The 25096-nt window shown below is 41.3% G+C and overlaps 1 protein-coding gene across 2 annotated transcripts in view; it reads left to right on the top strand.

The window, feature by feature from the left end:
• Window positions 1–2477: 2477 nt before the first annotated feature.
• Window positions 2478–25096, top strand: part of LOC105700368 — a 60212-nt gene continuing 37593 nt past the window's right edge. The window contains exon 1 of one of the 2 annotated variants that reach the window (XM_012426149.1): window positions 2478–7501. In XM_012426149.1, the coding sequence (XP_012281572.1) occupies window positions 7426–7501 (76 nt within the window). In that variant the 5' untranslated portion in view covers window positions 2478–7425. Of the gene's footprint in view, window positions 7502–19834; window positions 20415–25096 lie in introns of those variants that run through there. The other variant, XM_012426160.2, reaches the window with a different exon arrangement.

The raw sequence follows: 25096 nt of genomic DNA, 5'->3' as shown, positions 1-25096 counted from the left end.
AGGCTGGTAATCCTGGAGAGAGGCTTTTACGTCGTCGTCCCCGTCGCTGTCCAGTCTGCCGCTTGGTAGCCACGAGGTCGAACCTGTTACACGATTGCACAATTAGAGTCCGTATTTCTGTTAACTTAAGAGAGAAAAAAGAATTACTTTTGGCCCGGTAAATTCCACTTTCTTCTTACTTCTTCCCGAACCATCGCATTCGATATTAAGGTGATATGAAACTGGCGTCGAAGAGGTTCCGTTTATAAAACTTTCCTCCCAACTCGATTTATCGAATAGCTTGAAACTTTACAACGTGGATTGGGAGATTATAAGGAAGGTCCTGAAACTCATGAAATTTCAATTCTTTTAAAATTTGTTCACGGGTATTTTAAAAATAGTTTATAAAAAATGAAATTTCGCGAGTTTCAGGACCTACCTTAGGGTCTCCATATTCACGTTTTAAAGTATGAAACGATTTGAGACACCCAGTTCGTAGAAAAGTTTTATGAACGATTGAGCTTTCGGATGCCAGTTTCACATCCCCTTAAACTAAAACTTTTACTCCTCGGCAAATTCTGGAACGGATCAAGGAATATAAATCTTTATTTTGTGAGCAGGAGGTAATACACATAAGTACGGTAGAACCCTCTACAACGCGTGCGACACCGTTCTGCGTTTTACAAAACCGAAAGCGCAAGGGAGAATTTGATTGAAAACACCTATTTATGAGGACTTCCTTTATTAGTTGAATCCGGAACTGAGTTAGTCGCATTACGGAGATGTGCAAGGCCAACTGCTGTCCCAGGGCAGATCTACGCTCTACGCATTATCTAAATATTCGATTACCACGTTTTCAATGGGGTGTAATCCCCTTTAGGGGTTTATCTCGGTAAATCCGAGCCCCTAGCGGAAGTATGTACATGGGCAACACCAGATTCCCTAGTAGCACAAAATATTTCTTTTATATTCTCTACATATTTAACGAATATCGTACATTTTGTAAATGTTTAACAGACATTCGAAATATTTGCCAAACGTTTACTTTAGAATATTATCTCTATAATATTTCTATAATATTACCTCCATGTTTTCATAATATTTTTCTACCAGATATACAAAACATTTCGTTTCATTGTAATACAAGTAGTCTTTAAATATTATCTGCTGAATACATTATAGACGTTTTAAAAATATCTAAAATCAAAATCACACGTTTTGCTCCCATAATGAAATAGCGGAACGAAAATATTAGAAAAATTTCTCGTGTTTCTTGATACCAAATGAAGTGTCCGATAATAGTCGTGAAGTAAAAAATGTATTTTTATTATGTTAATAAGTTAAAAAGTATTTCTCTTTATGTTTATAAATTATTGAAACTAAATATGTCATTGAGATTTTCAAAAAAACATTTCAAATATCTTCGATTGGAATCTATAAGAAATCTTGAAAAATCTGCCGCTTGAGATATTTAGCAAAGATTACAAAGAAATATTTAGAAATTATTCTATGCTACTAGGGAGTAGAGAGACAGGATCAAGAGATGTCTCGGGTGATCTAGCCAAATGATTTCGAATAATCCATGAACTCAGTTCCAGGTTAAACCTCCAACTTAACTGCATTCTTCATTTTTTCAGCCATTTTTGAAACAGCGAAATAAGTACCTCGTCAATCTCTTTCTTGTCGAGGGTACTGTAAGACTTTCGATTAGAGCCCGAAGAAGAATCAAACCGTTAAAATAAAAACTTGAAAGGTTCAAAATAACTTGACATATGACTTAATAGCTATAAATACGTTTCCTTTAATTCCCCTCCGAAATTAAACCCCCTTCTTAAAAAAATACCGAATCAAAAGAACCAGAATTCGGGTTATTATAACAGGATTAGATCGTTAAATATGCCCTTACTATATTTCTGGTCATAAGTATCAGGTATTTCTAGTCGAAGATTATCCAGTTGCGTGAATAATTCTTTTTATTCCACATTCAAAGAGGATTTCTGATTAGAAAGACAAGACTTTTCTCCTAGAAACTTATCTAATCGTTTAGAAATCTGATTAAGATGTATCCAATCAGACTTCGGTAAGCAGAACATTCTAGTCACATCGATCAGATTCTCTTAATTAACGATAACTAGAGATCTTTTAACCGGGCGAATTTAGTAACATTAACCAGGACTTCTTTTTAATGCTCCAGAAACGAAAGTCTCCCGCGACTTTTCTGCTACGGTGAAATCTCTTCCCGCGATTGCGAGAAGGGTGCGAGCAATTTCTACACGTTGAATTAGTGTCTCGCCAATCGTGTAATACGCGCTACAGGGTTTATCTCCCGAAACGCTAGTCACTCGGTAAGGTGCGTGCACGCACGGCTCTCGAACGCGAGGATGCGCGCGCAGCGCAGTCGCCGCTTCTCATTGGCCGAGATCGAGCGAGAGTAGTGTCATGGCGGCCGGCGCACGCGCGCGCCGCAGCTGGCGCCCCGGCCAGTCGATGCCGGAAGCTCGAGCTGTGAGGGTCTTGACGTACCGCGCGCGTTTGATTTAGTCGCGGATTGCATTCGTTCGACGTGCCCACGCATGACCGCGCGCTCGCGCGAGCACACGTCGGCAGATCGTCGATCGTGTTCCCTCGCGGCAAATCCGATCGCGATCTCGACCCGAATGTAGTGAACGATTAATCGACCGATCGGTCGGAGGTAGGGACCCCGTCGGTAAGGCAGAGCCGAGCCGGGCAGCAGGTGCCCTCGCGGACTCTCCTGGATCGGCATTTATCCGACATTCGTCGCTGTAAAAATCTGAAACCGCCGAAAGGAAACTCTCGCCGTGGCAAAATGCGCGACGTAACTCCGTAACAGGGTAACGAGGCACTTTTTAAGAAAATCTTTAACGCGAATGCCAACTTCGCTCCCATTTGCGAGAGCCTCCCCCTCTTAAACGACTACCGGTCAAGTGATAGTTGAAGTTCAAACGATTCGAAACCGCTATTAAAAAGAATCCCCCGAGAGTCGTTTACCCGTTGAATAACGTGTTCAATCCGCAGAGGTGAAATTTTCACGTTTTCGGTGCAACACCTCTGGGAAGGGTTAAATCGAGGAACGAGGAGGAACAGGACGAGCGGACAAGTGGCAAGGTCCCCTTGGCGCGACCGGAACGCAGTTTCCGAAATAAACCGGAAGGGGAACCGGGGATTGTCTTAAGCAAGGAGTAGGAGTCAGGAGTGGAGCGGGAGGTTCGATGAGTTTTTAAATTTTAAATTACGTCCGCAGCCGTTGATCGGGGAGTCGAGAAGAGAATTTCGGACCCTTTCCGAGAGAAAGAGAGAAAAGCCGGATTTCCAGCTAGCGACTTCGAGAGAACGGAGGCCTCGATCGATCGCCGATACGGAGTCCCCGTAAATCGCCGAGAGCGGCCCGAGAAGAGTCTTCGACGTCGAGCTTTCGCCGGGTGAAGATCAATAGCATTATCGCTCGGGGCGCGGGAATTCTCTCGCGTTCTCGGCACACTCCGAGACGCGGGAATACTCGCGATAAGAGCCCGTGGGTTGCCCCTCCTCGAGGGAGGGCCCACGCAAACGAGACCCGGACTGTACTTCCGTGCTTGTTTCCCAGCACCGGGTCGGGAGAACAAGCAACGTTCACCTTGAGACTCCTGAAGAGGCGATTCCGTTTATTCGCCGCCCGTCCCCTTCTGGATGCCTCGCTTCCACCGCCACTCGAAGACTGCCCGAGAACTCTCGCTGCCAAAATAAAATTAAACCCGGTTCAATGGATCCCTGGTCGACGTTCCGAGGAACGCTTTAGAGCCATCGGGAGAATTCCCCGAGAAGTCTGGACGTGAGAAGAGGACTTTCGGTTTTTCGGTCCGAAGTCCGGAGAACCGCCGACTTCCTCTACGCAGACCACTCCGAGCTTCGATTTAGACTCAGCGAACGAGGAAACGTAAACGGAAGGATTCTCCATGCCCATTGGAGAGATCCGTAGATTTAGAGAGTACCCTAGAGCCGAGAGACGTCGGTAGAGGTGTTTGGACACCTTTAAGATCGCTCCGAAATTGCTCTAATTCCATGCCAAGGGCGGCATGATGCGGAAGGAACGGGGCTGATGCGGGGAGAATTATGTGGCCCCGAGGTGTATCCACGCGATGATTCTCCTCCCATCGTATTCCCCTTTGCGTATGTCCATTCTAAAGCTGACTTTTTGGACCTGCCAAACTCGTCAGCGCCTTTGGGCAGCTATCGTTGGTTAATCCATAACTTCGCTGGGAGTGCCAACCGCGGGAACGACTTCGGAGCACCTTAAATCCCTCGACTTTCGTTTTAGAGTATCTTGTCCAATCCGAGAGTGGAGGGTTTTTAGCCGAAGGGGAGCTTGAGAATCGAGGTGTCTGGTCTAACTGGGAAAATGAACATGGCGGAAGGTCGTATGGCCGGGTAGGGACGGAGTAAGTTGTTCACAAGGGGTTGCGACAAGACGAAAGCTGGGCGAATGTATCTCGAAGAGGGTTGCCATGCAATCGTCGCCGGCCTTGACATGGGGTAGGTGATCGTTCGGTGTTTCGATGATGAGGAGAAAACCGCGAGACTGAATCCCGAGGATGGATTGGCCATCTCGATCCGGATAGCCTGAAGGGGACAGTCAGCCTTTCCGGCGAATCGTGTTGCCTGGATAATCTCTGTTATACGCGGCATCTCTTGGGAGTCCATCCTTGGAGTACACATATCCCGCAAATCTGTACAGTAGAAAGAGGACGGAGTCGAGGGAAGAGAAGAAAGGCCCTAATTTGTATAGCAAGGCCAAAAACCGAGTCTCCAGGTTGTAGAAATTTGTACATTGGACGGAATTTCCGAAGAGACGGGAGTGAAATTCTAAAAATCTTTCCGAGTTCTTAACGTACAAGGAGAAGTATCGGGGAGAAGGAGAGGATAAAAGAATACCGGGAAGGATTTGTATCCACGTTGCTGGAAGCTGAGAGCCGGAAGAGCCAAGTGGAAAATCGTTGCGGCGGAAAAGAAAATCCGAAGGAAAAAACTAAGAAGGGGACATGCCAACCATTTGTAGATTATAAGATAGGTCGAGAAAGCGTGCCGGGGTGGAGTACAAGGACGAAATGGAGAAGGATATCCCAATTTATACCGTAGGAGGGAATATCACGGTGGAGGAGATATCGCCAGAGTGATTCTGCCCGATAAATTGATCGCCCTTTCAAACGGACCAACTCTGCCGTATACATGTACACGTATACATAAAGGTTCACGTATATCCCTTTGGCCATATCACCGAAAGAGGAACCGCTATATCGCCCTAAGCATATCGCGTGGATATCGACGCAGCCGAGAACCGGCGGACGTGTACAATATATACATAGAATAGAAGATTTAAGACCGCGAATGATATTTGCGAGGCGAACGCACTCGCGCGAGTCATACGCGAGTACGCGAGCGCGCGCTGTATTCCTGTAAAGAGAGACTCGGTACCCTACAAGCCATTACTCTCGCGCGGCGAAAACCATTACTCTTGGCGCGCTTTATTCTTCTAAGGGGAATAAATATATCAACGCGTTATTCCGCCGCGGCAGGACGAGCACGTAAACGTCTCGCGACGAGAAGAAACGCACACCGGGGCGCGTTGTTTTCCTTCAAAGGGAATAAATACCCTGATTTAATATTCCCGCAAAGAGAGGAGGCGCGGCCGCATTCCTGTAAAGAGAGATAGTTAACGTCAACCTTATTTTTCACAAAGGGGAAACGACCCCGTGGTATTCTTTTAAAAGGGAATAAGTGCGCCGACGTCGTTTTCTCCGCGCAAAGAGAGCTCTGGCACGTTGCCTCGCTCACAGGGGGAACAACCGGTGGAGTCGCCGCCTCTGACAGAAGATCGCCGAAACGAATTCGATTCGACCTGGCCGAACTCGCTCGAAGAAAGCGAACGAGTCAAGCCTTTCCTCGCATGTCCTCCTAGCTCGAGGAGCGTCGAATTGCTCCTTGAGTCGAGGCAATCGCGATTACCCGGGAGACGTCTGGACAGTTGTCGAGGAACAACAATTGGCATCGCGACGAATGCTCGGCCTGTTGTCGAGGAGTCGCTATTAGATTTCGAGGAGACGTCGAATCAATAAGTGCTGAGCACAGATCGGAGTCGAGAAGAAACTGAAAGAATCGCGATTATCGGGGCATTGTTGAGCTAATCGTCAGGGAGCAACAATTGTCATCAAAACGAAAATCGAACTGATTTTTGAGGTGTAACGATTAGCATTCTAAAAAATCTCGAGAAAGTACAAGAAGTCAATAAGTGCTGAGCGTAGATTGGAATCGAGAAGAAACTGAAAGAATCGCGATTATCGGGGCATTGTTGAGCTAATCGTCAGGGAGCGACAATTGTCAACAAAACAAAAATCGAACTGATTGTTGAGGTGTAACGATTAGAATTCAAAAAGATCCCGAGAAAGTAGAAGAATTGGGATTGTCATGGTAACATTGAGCTAGTCGTCGAAAAGCGACAATTGTTATTAAAACGGACGTCAAACTGATTGTCGAGGAGCAACAATTAGAAGTCGAGGAGACGTTGAGTCAACAATTGTTGCGCGCAAATCGTAGTCGAGAAGAAAGTACAATAATCGTGATTGTCAGGGCGACGTTGCTAATCATCGTGGAGCGACAATTGTTATCGAGACAAACGTCAAACTGATTGTTAAGGTGTGACAATTAGAATTCGAGAAGACGTCGATGAAAACGCAAGAATCGCGACTGCCTGGGAAACGTTAAGCCAATCGTCGAGAAGTCATCGTCATCGTGACAAACGTCAAGTTGGCTATTGACGATTATCGATAATCGCGAGGACAAAAATTACGATTACGGAAGAAACTGGTTGCTAGGAAGTAACGGTTGACATTCTGGTAAACTTCGGACTGGGCGTTGACGAGTCGCAATCTTGAGAACAATAGTAGAACAGAAATTGCGACTGAGAGAAATGCCGAGCGGATAATCGAAGGACGACAATTGCCAGCGCAATAAACGTTCAACTGGTTATCGGAGGACAATAATTGTCAGCCTGATCGAATATCAGGCTGGTCACCGACAAATTTTAATAATAACTGAGAAGACCTCGATCTAATTACTCTTGAGCGCACGTATACGGGAAATCTTGATGCGCCTGTGAGAGAAACGTCGGGCTCATTATTGAAGAGTAACGATTATCGAAACATTGAAAGGATTATTACTCAGCGGGAACCGTAATCGCGGGGAAAGTTCGAACGATCGGCGAGGAGCAAGAATTGCGAGAGTGCCGCAAAAAATAAAGCCGATTACAGAGGAGCAGGAATTGAGATTTCGAGGAGCCAAGACGCGGATGACGATTTCGAGAATGTGACTTCATTCGACCCTCTGCTCGGCTAAGTCCGGCAAAATTAAGCGAGGTCGAAGGAGAAATCAACCACCGAGGAAGTAGCGGTCAGGATGGGTTGTGGTCAGAGCAAGATCGGCAATATTTATCCAAAAAACAAGAAAAACAAGAACGGCTCGAAAAAAAATGGTAAGTGAATTACTTTTAGTTAAAGTGAAGTGAAATCCCTTTCAAATCAGTCAATTCGAATACGACACTTTTCTTTAAGGGTATTGGCCCAAACTGTCCGAAACTTTGACACATGACTACTGATCATCTAAGAATTGTCCTGACACATTCAAAATTTGGATTTTTCAAGAAAATTGTTTATCTCAGCCCAAACCAGAACCAAAGTGACGTCGAGCTCTCATATTTCGATCAATATACAATTATCGAAGGCTTCGATATGAGAAACGAAAGGGTCAGGACAATTTTACGACAATTTAGAATACTCTGGTAATCGATAAACTCGCATTTGAACGAGATAGAGGCAAAAAAAGTGTTGTATGCCCTTCTATGCTAAAACCATGGGAATACGAGGTCTCATAGTGAAAATTTAATTCACCTAGAAATCGCAGATGGCGCAGGGAGTCCCTCTGCAGTCAATTAGGGCCCCAGAAAGCATGAATCCAGAGGATTTCGGGAGTTTTACTTCGATTTCTTGATATTTATTGTACGAAAACGACAGGTGGCGTATGCCATTTTGTACAATGTCGAATATAATTCGACCCAGCTGTGAATATAAAAACAAACGTCGGCACGTAGGCATTTAGAAAAATCTTCTTTATCGTCGTCGACCAAGTTCCTCGATGTGTTTCACTTCACCTTAATTATATATTCAAGCTGTTGGCTGATTTTGCCTTTCGCGGCTTAAAAATTGTTGGATTTTAGAAGTTAGGACACGTTGACGCTTGCGTAAATGTTCAACTATTGTTTTTGCCCCTCAGATGTACCACTGGTGGTACACGGCGTAAATGTGTTAATCCCAAGATTACGATTTCGAATTCTACTTTCACATATAGCGAACGAAACGGCGACGGGTGTGCTAATATTATAAATTTATTTTGTAAAACGAACGAATGAAAATTGATATGACTTCTCATTAGTAGGAGAATGTTATAGTTTAGATACATCGTGCCGATATTATTCATTATCGATATTTAGAAATAATCCATTAACGTTAAATTGATGTTAATAATCTGGAAGAGGCCAATGGCAGAAACGAACGATTTCCTTCTTTGACTTCTGTAGCTCTATTTTTGAAATTGTGTCAAGACGAAACGTGCGTAGAGCGGAATAGATAACCGATACCTGGTCATCATTATCAACCGTCAGCTGAATTATTCATCAACTGTAAGCAGTTTGCCCTATCATTAGACAACACCGGTCTGATGGCTCTGACGGAGCTGGCTGGTCTATTCGCTTATTATTTACATATCTTCGGTGCACGTTTTCCCTTTTCTGCTTAAAAGTCTTTAACTACCCTAGTAGCATAGAATAATGTCTAAATATTTCTTTGTAATCTTTGCTAAATATCTCAAGCGGCAGATTTTTCAAGATTTCTTGTAGATTTCAATCGAAGATATTTGAAATATTTGTTGAAAATCTCAACGATATATTTAGTTTCAATAATGTATAAACATATAGAGAAATACTTTTTAACTTATTAACATAAGAAAAATACATTTTTTACTTCACGACTATTATCGGACACTTCATTTGGTATAAAAAAACACGAGAAATTTTTCTAATATTTTCGTTNAAGGGATAATATTTTAAAGTAAACGTTTGGCAAATATTTAAAATGTCTGCTAAATATTTACAAAATATACGATATTCGTTAAATATGTAGAAAATATAGGAGAAATATTTCGTGCTACTAGGGTATCTGCAGGATTTTTCTGATTAATGACAAAGAAAGAGAAATCGCTCAGAGAACCTTTCTACATTCATTTGACGAATGGACGTTCAAACGTACGGTTAAATTAATGTCAAACGATAGGTAAAATAACGTGACGGAGAACTCTGTCGAGCGAAACGTTTTCGAGCGAGGGCGCATGTACTCTCTATGTACCGTGTACATACGCAAATGTACACACGCATGTACAAGCGCATGTACACGAAGGCTTGCACACGCATGTACGAGCGTACGTGCACGAAGGCTTGTACACGCGTGTCCGCGTTGTATACGATGGAATATTCATTCGGCAGAGATCTGCTGGAACGTGTCACGACGAAATCCGGCATAATTCCGCAAAGGGAATTACATCAACGCCGTGAGGAACTTGCAAAACGGACAATAAGAATTGACCGTCTCCGAAGCTTTTGACTAAACAATGCAGGTTACGGTTAGTACCATACAGAGGCGACAGAAAGTACAAGTGTACTTTGCCGTGTAGTAATTTAGACAAACAGTGAGATAATAATCGTTTGATTGAAAGTTATCCATGTTCTTTCTTTGCATTCAGTTCCTTGTTTTTTTTTTCTATTTTTTTTTTTTTTTTAATTCAGATACATATCTTCGCTCGCACCTTTTCAGTATGTTTATATTTAAGGGTGAACAATATCTTGTAAATATACAAGGTAATATGAAAAATATACAAGGTAGACAGATATGTCACTTTTTGAAGAAACTGTTTACAGATGCACTGCTCGTCAAAAACTAAGGGTCATAATTGTGCATATCCTGTAATCACGTATCGTTGAACTGAGTAAAGGAGTGTATCTCGGTAATAACAATTATTCTTCAGACTGTTGAATCATCTGATTGGAGCGATGCAACTTGAAGCACATTTAAGCAACATTTGGTCGTGGACAGTGCAGGACACGATTTCTCGAAAGGGTGTCCTGTACGTGGTTAAAAATCACTCTTTCGAGAAAGCGTGCCCTGCACGTGGTCAAAAATAGTTAAAGAATGGACTTGGGATCTATAACCCCGACTAGGGTGATTTCCACGTGGTCGCTTCAGGATCTGTCATGGCGACGCATTTCCAAAGCGTATCGTATGGCTAGCAGGAAGTATATAAAACTGGAATTGCCACTTTAGCACAATTCAATAAAATTTGTTGCAAAATTTATTGCTAATTCATTGCTATTGTGTTGCACGAAAAAATAATTTTTTGCTCTTATACTTTTCCGAAAAATGGTAGGGATGTCAGCTTTATATAAAGCTAGCACTGCCACAATAAGAAATAACTATTAAGTAAATGTTCATCGATGAATTATATACCAGAATTTATTGCTAATTAATTTCTCGCAGAAAAACCAAATTTCAATTTTTTTGCTTAACCCTAAAGGGGTGAATCGCCACCCCTAGTGATGATCGCAGGACAGAAACATGAAAAACATAGGAGAATGAAACTATTTCTTCACATGGGAATTAATTGCTAATTAATTGCTCCGAGAAGAACCTAATTTCGATTTTTTTGCACAACCCCTAAGGCCAGCCTCGCCTATGTCGCCCCAGCATGGCCACGTAAAAAATGGAAGAATTGAACTATTTGTTCACGTGGGAATTAATTGCTAATTAATGTAGGTTTGAAAATTGTATTTTTACGAAGATATTGGTTCTTCTCGGAACAATTAATTAGCTATTAATTCCCACGCGAAGAAATAGTTTGATTCTCCCATTTCTTACGTAGCCATGCTGGGGTGACTTAAGAGGGGTTGGCCTACCACCTTAGGGGTTGTGCAAAAAATTTGAAATTATATTCTTCTCGGAGCAATTAATTAGCAATTAATTCCCACGTGGACATAATTCGATTCTCGCATGTTTTTCATGTTTCTGTCCTGCGATCAGCACTACAGGTGGCGATCACCCCTTTAGGGGTGATTTGAGGAAGTCCGTGTCGTCTTGGAGAAGCGAATCATTTGGCAATGTTAACCTAAAGTCAACTCCAAACAATTTGTTTGTTTAGCTCCGCCCTCGGTACTTAGTGCGTTAATTGGACACGAGTACGTGCCGCGAATCGCATCGACAAATTGAACTCTCAGTCTATGATCTCATTAGTGTAATAAATCGTTATCGTCTTCTTATTTGAACTTGTGCGTGGGGCAAATGCTCGAACTTTGAATTTACCCGCCAAGAACTCATCTCAAAGCTCATTCTCAAGGGGCGCAAACACAAGCCATAATCCAATTATTACCTCTTTACATTATTCTAAACGATGCATGTTAGCCTCTGATTTGCACGACTTTTATGGTTAGATATCGGGATTTCTTTTTTTTGCCGGAAAGTGTATATTCTCCCTGTGCGAGGAATTCCTGCAAGGAATAGGGTCAGCGGATGAAGAGACAGCTTTTAAGTCCAAGAATCGATGCAGTCGTATTGGACGAGAAAATCACTAATTGCGGAGGTTTATCGCCGATAAAGCCGATATCCTATCTGACAAGTGCGGACCCATTGCGCCGCGCAAAGTTTGCGCGCCGAAAGGGATCACTCGCGCTCGTGATAATACGCACGTATACATGCCGAGGCCGATTGTGTCGATCGGCCGCTATTCGATAAATCTCCGGATTTATTGGCGACCGAAGTGTGTCGGATACGACGCAAAAATTGTCATCGGACAAAGTCGCCAACGCGCGATCTCCTCGCACACGTGGAGATGACGTTGGTCAATTTATGTCCCATAGGCAAGCCGATCATAGTTAATATCGCTCTTCCTTTTTTGTCCGCGATAGTACGCGAGGTTCATAATGGATAGATAATAGCATGTGACGGTGTACGTTCAGATTGTGCGCGGGTAAAACGCAGCTACTAAATAGCCGCGCTTCTATACATGTCGAATATTATTCAATAAGTATCACGCCTTGAGTCCACTTGTGAACTCGTCGATAAAGCTACATATAAACAGATCTTATATTTTTTGGAACGAACAATAGCGTTTGTGCATTCAATTTGAATGAATGGCGTTAATGATTAACGACTTTTTCGCGAGCGAAAAATGAGATTCGTGGCAACTGCAACCGCCTGAAAGAGCGCAGGTTCATCTACGGACCTTTGGCCGCTGTAAATGGTCCGGATGCGCACCGAGAGCTGGAGGATTGGATTCTTTAAACGATTCACGCTCGCAGCGGATGCGACCGGTTCGTTCTCGCGCGAGTCTTTCTCAAAGTCGGCATAAATAATTCTTGGGACGTTGCGCGTTGTGTCGCTCTCGGACTGTAGAAAGTGAAAAGGCCGAAAGCGCTAATCGGTAGGGCGATTCGCCGAGCGATGTTTTCCAATCGGGTGTCAAATCGCGGTCACTTGTTTACAGTTTCACCGGCCGCGACTTCTAAATATACGCTCGGCGATAATCCCGGTATTAATACGTCTCCCTTGCTCGACCGTTTTCCGTGCAAAGAATACTTTATAGCCGCCGGCGCTCCTTATTACTTTCACGGAGACACGTGTAGTCGGCGGTCTCGCTCCATTCTTGACTTCATTGGATGGATCGAAATCTCACTTTATCCAACTTGATGGACAACGCGCTGGGACGTCCTACGTGGTTTATTCGGAGCGTTCTGTTCTGATCCTAAACTCTCTTGTATCTGTGGACGACAGTTCTTCGTCGAAATTTCGGCTAAGAGAGAATAATAGTACGCTTTGTTTACTCTATTACAAACAAACAAAAAATACTGTAATTGTATAACGTTTTTCTTGGTAGATTTATTCAGGCATGCAATACTAATTTCGTAACGTGTCGTATAAGATTTGCAACGATAAATTAAATGATTAATTATTAAATTTAATTGATGAAAATTCAGTGTATTCCTTATTTTACGCGATTTGGAGTATCGTGGAAATTTCGGCTAAGAGAGAACGATGGTTACGCTTTGTTTACTCTATTACAAAAGAAAATACTGTAATTGTATAACGTTTTTCTTAGTAGATTTATTCACGCATGGAATACTAATTTCGTAACGTGTATAAGATTTGCAACGCTAAATTAAATGATTAATTATTAAATTTAATTAATGAAAATTCAGTGTTTTCGTTATCTTACGCGATTTTGTCATATTATAACGTGACGTTATGGAATTGTTGATTTAGGTGGAAATTTATGATAAATGTATACTAATTCGCGTTGATGATATCAAATTTATAGGTCTACTGCAACCTTATGTGCTAAAAGTGTACGAACTTTTATGAATAGCTTTAAATGTGTACCGGCTCAAACTGCCGACAAAAGTAGTTTTTGAAGTTAAAATTGTCATCATTAAGGATGGGATTTTTAGCTCAGCTCGCGGCAAGGAGTATCGACAGGGGAATCTTCAAAATAGTGCAAAACAAATTGCTAACCGGCTTTCCCGCAATAAATTAAAATCATTCCGTCCTCCAATCGACTCGTTATTTATCGAGTCGCTAATAGCAATGCCTCTATTGATTCATGCAAATACCCCCCGCCGAGTTGAAAATAACTCTAATCGAATATCGATCTTTCCCTGGTAATCGTAAGCGCATAGCCGACAGTCTGTTATTACCGACACTTTTTGTACTTCTAAGGACATTAATATTTACCAATTTCTCCTAATACGACGCGATCAAAACATGTCCCAATCAGTATTTCTTTATCGGTAAGAGCGACACGCTCCGATTAAAAATCAACGGTCACTCGAGCTAACCGATATCGGCTCTTATCTCGACCGGGAAAGAAATCGTAGCGCGGCCATTTGCAAATTTGGAAAAAAAATCGAAACACTCGCGACGTTCAGCCTGTCGGGAGGAAAACAAGTCGATTTTAGTACCCGATTATGCCACCACGACATCACGTGACGAAACTTAAATCTGCCGAAAGTGCGCGCGCTATTAATTCCACATTCCCGGATTGAAATTTTACAAAGAGGTCGTAAAACCTGCAAATTTTTCTGGAACATTATACTTCTTTTACTAATTCACTTGTACCAGTAAAATGTTTTATTTTTTATATCTCATGAGATCTAACATTGATAATCTGTCTGTACCTCACTCGAAACTCCATGACACCATGTTTTTAAAGTTTATTTATCGTACACTTTTCTAAGTACCTACTTTACTCTTATCTTAGTCTTTACCCTGAAACGAACTCGCACTTTAATGCTTACTTTAGTGCAGCCAATTCCCTAATACTCGCGATGTTCTTCATCCATCTTAGTGCATGCTTTTCTTAAATTAAACGGCACTGCAATTTTTCTGAGGACCACAAATTTTCCCCATGACTACATCTCGTCGTATTATGCCAGGCTAACGTTTCACACATTTCCACAATTCCGATGGACACCTTTCAAAACTTTCTCGGCTTATGGGCGAAATTTACCGAAGTTTGGCTCGGTGAACATATTCAAAGTTTGGATCTTTGCCGCCGGAATTCCGGTTTGGCATACTATAGATTAGATACTGGCGTATCGGAAATGATTAGGTTTAATCAATAAAACTTTTCTTGGCTCAGCCACAAAATACGGTTATATCATACGAACAACCAAATATTAAATTGACGTGAGAAAATTCATTGATTGATAATTGTTGGTCAATTATATCAAATATTGTGATAGATTGCACCTGATGTTAAAGTAATTTTATACATTTAACCAAAATATTTGGTTTGGCTATACGAAATACTTTCTAATATGAAGAAAAGTATTTAACTAAACCGTTTAATCGATTGAAGCAATCGAGTTTAACCATGTGAACTAATATTCGGTTTACGTGACCAAAAAGTTGTTGCATTCAATCAAACGAATTCTTTTTACATTTACATTTACAATGTTACATTGTTACATTTAACCAAAATATTTGGTTTGGCTATACGAAATACCTTATAAAATGAAGAAAACGATTTATCTAAACCGTTTAATCGATTGAAGCAATCGAGTTTAATCATGTGCACTGATATTCGGTTTACGTGACCAAAACGTTTTTGCATTCAATCAAACGAATTCTTTTTACATTTACATTTACAATGTTACATTGTTACATTTAACCAAAACATTTGGTTTGGCTATTCGAAATACTTTGTAAAATGAAGAAACCGATTTATCTAAACCGTTTAATCGAAATACTTTATAAAATGAAGAAAACGATTTATCTAAACCGTTTAATCGATTGAAGCAATCGAGTTTAATCATGTAAACTGATATTCGATTTACGTGACCAACACGTTTTTGCATTCAATCAAACGAATTCTTTTTACATTTAAATTTACAATGTTACATTGTTACATTTAACCGAAATATTTGGTTTGGCTATTCGAAGTACTTTATAAACTGAGGAAACCGATTTATCTAAACCGTTTAATCGAAATACTTTATAAAATGAAGAAAACGATTTATCTAAACCGTTTAATCGATTGAAGCAATCGAGTTTAATCATGTAAACTGATATTCGATTTACGTGACCAACACGTTTTTGCATTCAATCAAACGAATTCTTTTTACATTTAAATTTACAATGTTACATTGTTACATTTAACCGAAATATTTGGTTTGGCTATTCGAAGTACTTTATAAACTGAGGAAACCGATTTATCTAAACCGTTTAATCGAAATACTTTATAAAATGAAGAAAACGATTTATCTAAACCGTTTAATCGATTGAAGCAATCGAGTTTAATCATGTAAACTGATATTCGATTTACGTGACCAACACGTTTTTGCATTCAATCAAACGAATTCTTTTTACATTTAAATTTACAATGTTACATTGTTACATTTAACCGAAATATTTGGTTTGGCTATTCGAAGTACTTTATAAACTGAGGAAACCGATTTATCTAAACCGTTTAATCGAAATACTTTATAAAATGAAGAAAACGATTTATCTAAACCGTTTAATCGATTGAAGCAATCGAGTTTAATCATGTAAACTGATATTCGGTTTACGCGACCAACACGTTTTTGCATTCAATCAAACGAATTCGTTCAATAAACCAAAGTCTTTTCTGGGTGTACGCATGTATCCAACTCTGTTACGACGCTGGTCACGCAGTATATTGTTATATATGGTCCGATGCACGCGGAAGGGGATTGTTTGTCGCAAGTAATGACGCAATGTCGCACATCCAAAATACGCATACGTGCGTCGGGCCTAAACGATGAACGTAGAATATGTGGAACCCTCACGCCGATCAGGCTATGAAGGCAGCCACATTGAGACACAAAAAAAAATAAGGGACGCTCTTTTTCTCACTGTTCCCTACTTTCCCCCTGATTTTGAGTAAAACAGCTGCCCTGTGCAATATGGCGGTAGACCGTCTAACAGCAAAAGAGAAAGTGAAAAAGAAAGGTCCCTTGTTCGTCCTTCTTTTAGAACTTGTGTCCGAGAACTCGGATCGAGCTTTCGTTTCAAGTTTTCCATACTTAAATGTAACCAGAGAGCCCGACCGTCGAGTGTATACCGAAAAGTTAGATGTATTATTGGGCACAGTAAAGTACCTTTTAATCGGCAATTAAACGTTCAATTAAAGCGTCAAATCGGTCAGATGGCTACAAAAGACTCTAGCGTTAGTTTGTAACGAGGAAAAGCGATGCAGCGTCAAATCTGTGCATCAAACTGTTAAGAACCCGACCAATGATTAATTCCATTGTTTTTACGCGGCCTTCAAAATAACGCAATAAGTTGTTCAAACAATAAATGTTATAACTGATTGAAAGAGCCTATGACGATTATTTGTAAGAAAAAAATTGAAAAGAAAGGTAAAAAGAGAAATGGTAGTTCACTTCGATGAAATTAACAAGAGAAAAAAGAGGTATTGCAGTATAAAGTGTTGTTGGGTAGAACGAGTATTTCAACTACTTAATGAACTCGCATTTTCACCGTCACTTCGTTAGTCAGCTTTCAAGTGGCAACAAACTTCGACGCTGAAGTTGAGAAAACTTAACTTTCTATTCCTTTTTAATGCTAGGTCAAGTAGAAGACACGTGATTGCGTATAACGTTAAAGTGCAGGGTCCATGAATTGGCATTTATAATCTATTCAATATAATATAATATGAAGTTTTCGATTAGTATGCAAAAATGGAGAGGGCGCGCATTTTTAATCCGACCCTTTCCTTGGAGTTTTACACCTAAGGCGGCTATGTTCGTGATCTTAATTCTAGTAAGTTAATATCGATCCGAGATTTCAGCCGAATTTCTAGACTCGTGAACAGGGGTTTTTGTCATCACAGTCATTAGAAGAATATTAAGGTAATGCGAAAGTGGCGTGAAGATGTCTCGTTTATGAAACTTTTCTCCGAACTGAATGTACCGAATCGTTTCAATTTAATTGTCAATGTGAAGGTGGGAGCTATGAAGAAGGTCTTGCACTCCTAAAATTTCAATTTTTTTTTAATTTCTTTGTAGACGTTTTCAAAATTCTTTAGAAAAATTGAAATTTCATGACTTTCAGGACCTTCCTTAACACTAGGTTTACGGGACCCGTCAATTTGACGGAATTGTAACTTCAAAAAGAAATACCGAAAAAACTATAGCATTAATTTTAACCAATTTTGTATCGTAAATTAATCATTTCATCCAAAGAATTTGTACACACAATTATTTTTTCCTAAGCCTTATAATAATTAAAATCTGTATGTGGTATACCTATCTCTACGAAACCCGTCAAATTGACGGACTAGCTAATTTCATAAACAATCCATATATATTTGCTTCGTTACAGTGAGTGTAAGGCGAAGATGAGAGTGAAAGTTTGCATTGAAAGTGGAGAAATAGAAGGATCTTCGGATAGTGAAGAGGAAAACTTCTTGAAAGGGTGTCGCAGCAAGAATAGGATGCGCATTCTTTCTAGTTCCGACTCCGAGGATGAGAGGACGAGCATTCCAATCATTTCCGTGATAATTTTTAAAAAAGGACTTTTTACTTATTAATAATTTATTTAAACGTAAAGCCTAGTGTTGTTTAATACAGACTTAATTTGAATAAATCGATTTTTTAAAGAAAATGCGTGTTTTCGTTTACCCGTCAATTTGACGGGTGCTCGTAGAAACAGGTATATAAAAAACTCCCGTAAACCTAGTGTTAAGGCCTCCACATTCACGTTGCAAAGTTTGAAACTATTCGCTACAATCAGTTCGGAGAAAAGTTTAATAAACGATTGAGCTTTCGGATGCCACTTTCACATCCCCTTAAGGGAGTGATTGGATATGCAAGATTCATATATATTACGTCGATGGCCAGAATTGTGCAGGTACTTGAGGTCGTTTACGTAAATAAAACTACCTAAACGAAATATCTAACGTAAAAAAAGAAAGACAGATACAATACCTTGTAAATTACACGACAAAGATGGCAGTACCGTGCTCGTTTGTTCAAAGTATCCAAATCGCCCCTCATTTGTGAATAAACGGTTTAATTGGAAACGAGAAGTGTAGAATCATGTCAAGCAGGAGCCAATCATCAAAAAGGTCTTCCAGGATTCAACAATCCAGTTTTCCATACATGTCACGGACAATTGTAAATCTTCCATCTTATTCATATTTTACCTATAACGATTTAAGAACAGGTTCCAGAACAGCAAAAACATCCCGCATTAACGTCCCATATTCATGTAATTTACATTGCGTATAAAGTTTTCGACGTAAAATATCTATTAATTTACCGTAAAGAACGGAGTAAGTTTCTCGCGTTACCTTACTTACCCAACCCTGTTCTCATAAATTCCCGATATTCTCGATAACATGCGGCATGTTTCACAGTTACCTCCTTCGATTTCACATTAGAGTTCGAAAATTCTCGGTAATAAATATCGAAGGTAACTGTGAAACATACCGTAAGTTACCGGGAACATTGAGAATTTAAGAGAACGTTAACTTTGTTATTTATACTTTAGGTTTCTTCGTTTAAATAACTTTTTTTTTTCAATCAACTTCAAAGTTCAAGCTAAAGAGTAATAATTACTATTAGAAAATATTGATTATAGGGTCGTATTTACCTCCAACTAAAAATATTCACGTATGTACAACTTCACGGAAAATTCCATGCGATTTGTTTCAAATGAACTGATATTTCATTCTGCGACGAAGCGAATGGGAGGTTTTGATTGGCTACGGAGAACGTACAATGGAAATTCCCCTCTACGATGTTTCTCTATAGCTAATCGAAACCTCTCGTTCGCTCTGTTGAAAAATTCAAATTCTCATTATTTCTCGATGAAAAGGTCTTTGGAGAAATGACCGATAAGTTACCGGGAATTTCTCTTCGTTTCTGACGTAACTTACTGGATTTAGAACTCTATTTCACATTACCGACAATTTTCGAACTCTAAATGCAACCGGCGAAAATGTTCGTTCCCAAAACCGCCGCTCCGATCCAACACGGCGCCAGTGGTGAGGCGCGTCAGGACGCGGCTGCGCGCGCATTTTGTTTTCCGTTGGAAGCCGGGGTGACGGTGCCGCGTCCTGATTGGCGCGCGTGTATCGGCCGGCGAGCGCCATCCTTCTCCGTCTCGGTCCCACCTACGGCGCGAAGATAGCCACAGTCGACCGTCTCTCTCCGCGCTCCAAGGCTCGTGGCCAACGTTATCGTCCGCGGTAGTAGAGGAGCGCCGGCTTGCCTACGTGCTCAGTGTCCCGTATAAAGCTCTACGTAGCGATCGTTCCACCCGTTCGAAGGAGCTACCGCGGTAGAAGCGCCAACTACGCCGCTCGGCACAGCTCAGTACGCAACGGTCCTTTGAACCGGTCGCATCCGCTGCTCCTTGGTATTCGCTTGAATCAACCAGTCCGCTTATAACTCGCGTTAGGTCAACAGTCGCAAGCGTTCCTAAGTCAGGAGCGAGTCGGTCGTTGTTGCACCGGGTAAACGCGGCGCGGTCGATCGTCGGCGTCAGACGCTACCCGACGCCGGTTGACGGCACTCGGCGACGCGGCGGAGATCGCACGTACCGAAATAGACTCATTTAGTCACACGAGACGCCGAGAGTCACGAGGCTCGTAGTGACGACCTAACCTTGCTCGGCCGAGGGGCGCGTCCGGCTTCCAGTGGAAGCCAGTTTCGTCGGTTTTCGCCCGCCGATCTTCAACCACGCCACAATTGGAGGAAGCCAGCTTCGCGATGTGGCTCAAAATACTCAGGCAGAATATATCCCATCTCGCGCGCAGGGCTAAAGGTACGACACGATCGTTGTGCTGCTAAACGCGGGGCGTTTAAGGTGAAGTGAAACCCCATTCAAATCAGTCGATTCGAGTACAACACTTATTTTTTTCAAGGGTATTGGACCAAACTGTCCGAAACTTTGACACATGACTCGTGATCATCTAAGAATTGCCCTGACACGTTTAAAATTTGGATTTTTGGAGAAAATTTTTTATCTCGGCCCAGATCAGAATCAAAATGGCGTCGAGCTGTCATATTTCGATCAATATACAATTATCGAAGGCTCTGATATGAGAATCGAAAGGGTCAGGACAATTTTACGACAATTTAGAACACTCTGGTAATCGATAAACTCGCATTTTAACGGGATAAAGGCAAAAAAGTGTTTTATGCGCTTCTATGCTAAAACGATGGGAATATGAGGTCTCGGAGGGAAAATTTAATTGACCTGGAAATCACAGATGGCGCAGAGGGGCCCTCTGCAGTCAGGACCCCAGAAAGCACGAATCCAGAAGAGTTCTGGAGTTTTACTTTGATTTCTTTATAATTATTGTAAGAAAACGACAGGTGGAGTATGCCATTTGGTACAATACCCAATATAATTCGACACAGCTGTCAATATAAAAACGAACGTGGGCAACGTAGATATTTAGACAAATCTTGATCGATGTCGATCAAGTTCCTCGACGTGTTTCACTTCACCTTAAGGTTATGTTTAAGGTGATATGAACGCGCGACATATACATAACAAAAAGTGAAAATATTGATATAACTTTTCTCCAAAATGGGTGCGCCGAATTATCTCAAAACTTTAACGCGTGATTATGGAGGCCCTGAGGAATAACGCGCTGCTCACGTGTTAAAGATGTAGATAATTCGGTGCACCCAGTTTGGAGAAAAGTTTAATAAATATTTTAACTTTTTGATACGTATAATATCACACTTTCATATCACCTTAAGGTTTCGGCGCTGAATTTTTAAATGGTCGATCATAATACAGTAAGATTTCGGCGTGGTTGTGTGTGTGTGTGTTCGCGCGCGCGCGTTTATTTTATTATGTATATTATTATGATTATACATATAATCACGCCGAAATATATATATTATGAATGATGCCGATATATGTGCCCATAATTATGAAAGTAGTCTAAGTCAAAATTAAGAAAAAAATGAGTTTATCAGTTATTTCACGCTATATTATTTCAAACGAAATTAATGCAATGTAATTTCGAAACAAAAAATATATGACTTAGACCACTTTCATAATTATGGGCACATATATGATATATACGGCGATATATATATATGGGGAGGAAATGTTGGATTTTGGCAGATGGCATTTTTCTTGCTAGGTTATCGATTAGGTGCGTTTGTATAGTGTTCCGCTGTGTTCGAGTAAAACTATCGCCTCGAGAGCGGGAGCAGATGGCAGATCCGAATTTCTCGGTAGAGTTGGGCTCTAGAAGTTGGATATTGTTTTTCTTCCGAGTGGTCGGTAATGTACGCGAACTCAATGTGACTACGAGTGCGAAAGATGATAGCCAGAAAATTAGATACCCTTCTATATTGCCTACGTTATTAATGTCACATGAAAGAAGCATTACCTTTTGCCGACATGCCTTTATTAATTTCACTGAAGAAAATAATTTTTCCAATTTACTTCGTCCGGAACTTCGGCTCTCGGGAGGAATTGTGAATATGAAAGTTAACCCATTTGAATTTAGTAAAATTTGACGCAGAGTCGAGGATTAATTCATTGGGTTGGCGAATGAATGATTGAGGATTTTGTCGATAGATGGTATTAAAAAATCCGCAATCACTTAGTTGCCAACCCAATGAATAGTTTATCGATAATGTAAGACTGGAATTGTTATTCTTGTCAAAGGGTATTTTAAGGGTTACCAATTTAATCATACTCCAGCAAAGCGTTGTAATAATTTTCGAGGTATTGCTCGAGGTAGATGAAAATACAGTTCTTAGCTCGGTGAGATGTAATGGACAAGACGAATATTTTGTTGACACTCCGATACGGTCGTTCGTACAATTTATTTCCACCGCGTATCATTTTCCACGAAATAACGTTGCTGATTCAATAATGAATAGAGAAAAAAATTTCTGTTCATTATTTTAAACTCAGGGGTGCAATGAACAGTGCCAGGCAATTGAAAATGTTACACAACTAGTAACGTCACGTTTTCTCGCGCAACGATCACCTATTTCTTGATACTTATTATCATGGCGTATATCACTTACACTTCGGCGTCTTCGGTCTTATTCGGGTAATGGGGCCAAAATACACTTTCTCCTACAATTAATACAAAGAATGCCGTCGCTAGCTTAGCGCGCAAATGCCTGAATAATGAAACACGAATTATTTAACATACTCCAACTTACAGGAAGTAACTCGATGCGAAGTAGTACCGTCTGAAATAATCCTATCTTACTCCTACAATGAAGTTGTCTTAATTGTAGGAGAAAGATAGGATTATTACGACGGTACTACTAGGATTATTTCAGACGGTATTTTTTGTAAAATACCGTCTATAGCCTCGCGCTCAAATGCCTAAATAATGAAACGCAAATTATTTAACATACTCCAACTAGCAGGAAGTAACTCGATGCGAAGTAGTACCGTCTGAAATAACGATCGATTAACCCTAAACCTACCGTGGCCGGTTAAATTACCGCTTTTAAGTGCTACGGGGGAGTGGCGGTATGAATTGCCGCGATAGGTCTAGCGTTAAAAACTACTCTTCGTGTACACGAGAACGAACCTTGTAATAAGTACATCCGCCGTATACGTCAGGTACCATTCGACCGTCCCTACGTTTACAGCCAAATTAGTCTTCCCTCGTTAGTCCACGTGCGGAGCTAACTGCAAATTCATTATGCAAGATGCGTTATCATCTCCGATATCCTAATTAACGTTAAGTACCGGCTTTCTATACCCTCCACGTCAACCTGGACGTATTTCCGATGTATGTCTTACTTACATTATGGATATTCGCAGGTACGTAGATGCATAATCATGACGAAGCCGTCACTGCGGAACTCGAAGGGGACGCGTTCAAGTAGGAGGTGGAGAGGTTTCTTTGGATAAAACGCATTGTCCCGGCATGACTCACAATCGGAGCGGCTCGGTGCATTTACCGTTCCTGCAGACACGTCTCTAGGAGGCGAGACTCTCGAAACATGCCTTGGCTCTCGTACGTACGAGACGTCCCGAGATCGTTCGCCCCGGGTTCAGGGAGAGGATCGTCTCCGACTCCTTCCCTCCGTATTTCCTCGAGAACGGAGAAAGGCATCGGTGAGAAATTCCAACGCCTCGTGAGGTCGATGTGGACGCCAAAAGAGTGCAATGGGAAAAACGGCGCACGTGCGACAACGAATCCCATGGGAGAGATCCTCGCTCCTGACACGTGGCGAAACGCTCGTCTGGGACAGATGTATGTACTTGCGAGTACATAGGTGGCTCCGCCATGTGCGACGAGCTCGGCTCTGCGGGGGGTAGCCGAGCAGGCCGAAAGGGGATAATCGATTTCATGCGCTGAAATTCAATTTGTTATTTAAATTACGCGTCGGTACGTTTTCATGGGTTATTTGAGAGATTGGAACGATGGGCGGTGATTAAGGTGAAGTGAAACCCCCTTCAAATCAGTCGATTCGAATACAACACTTTTTTTTAAGGGTATTAGACCAAACTGTCCCGAAATTGGAACGATGGGCGGTGATGAAGGTGAAGTGAAACCCCCTTGAGATCAGTCGATTCGAATACAACACTTTTTATTAAGGGTATTATTCCAAACTGTCCCGAGATTGGAACGATGGGCGGTGATTAAGGCGAAGTGAAACCCCCTTCAAATCAGTCGATTCGAATACAACACTTTTTTTTAAGGGTATTTGACCAAACTGTCCGAAACTTTATCACATGACTCGTAATCATTTAAGAATTATCCTGATACATTCAAAATTTGGATTTTTGGAAAAAATTTTGTAACAGTCCAGACCAGAACCAAAATGGCGTCGAGCTCTCATATTTCGATCCATATACAATTATCGAAGGCTCTGATATGAGAAACGAAAGGGTCATGACAATTTTACAACAATTTAGAACACTTTGGTAATCGATAAACTCGTATTTGAACGGGATAAAGACAAAAAAAGTATTCTATGCGCTTCTATGCTAAAACGATGGGAATACGAGGTCTCGGAGTGAAAATTTAATTGGCCTGGAAATCACAGATGGCGCAGGGGGTCCCTCTGCAGTCAATTCGGGCCCCAGAAAGCACGAATTCAGAGGATTTCTGGAGTTTTACTTCGATTTATTGATGTTTATTGGACGAAAACGACAGGCGGAGTGTGCCATTTGGTACAATATCCAATATAATTCGACCCAGCTGTCAATATAAAAACGAACGTCGTCAACGTAGGCATTTAAAAAAATCATTATCGACATCGATGAAGATCCTCGACGTCTTTCACTTCACCTTAGGGTACCGGATTGGCGAGGGCGATCGTTGGGTATTGACGGTAGCGGATGACTTTAATCATGGGACGTGTAATGTCAGGGGTGATATCGGTCCTCTTTTTAACTTTATCTCGAGTCATTGGAAGGACCACGTACTGCGTCTCTTCTCGTTATTCTTTGCTCCTTGATCTTTGAAACGAAGCCGGTCTTAAAATGACCATTTGCTG

Source organism: Orussus abietinus, unplaced genomic scaffold (genome assembly GCF_000612105.2).
Source record: "Orussus abietinus isolate OABI.00-Male unplaced genomic scaffold, Oabi_2.0 scaffold151, whole genome shotgun sequence".
NCBI lineage: Eukaryota > Metazoa > Arthropoda > Insecta > Hymenoptera > Orussidae > Orussus > Orussus abietinus.
This window is presented reverse-complemented; position numbering and strand designations above follow the sequence as displayed.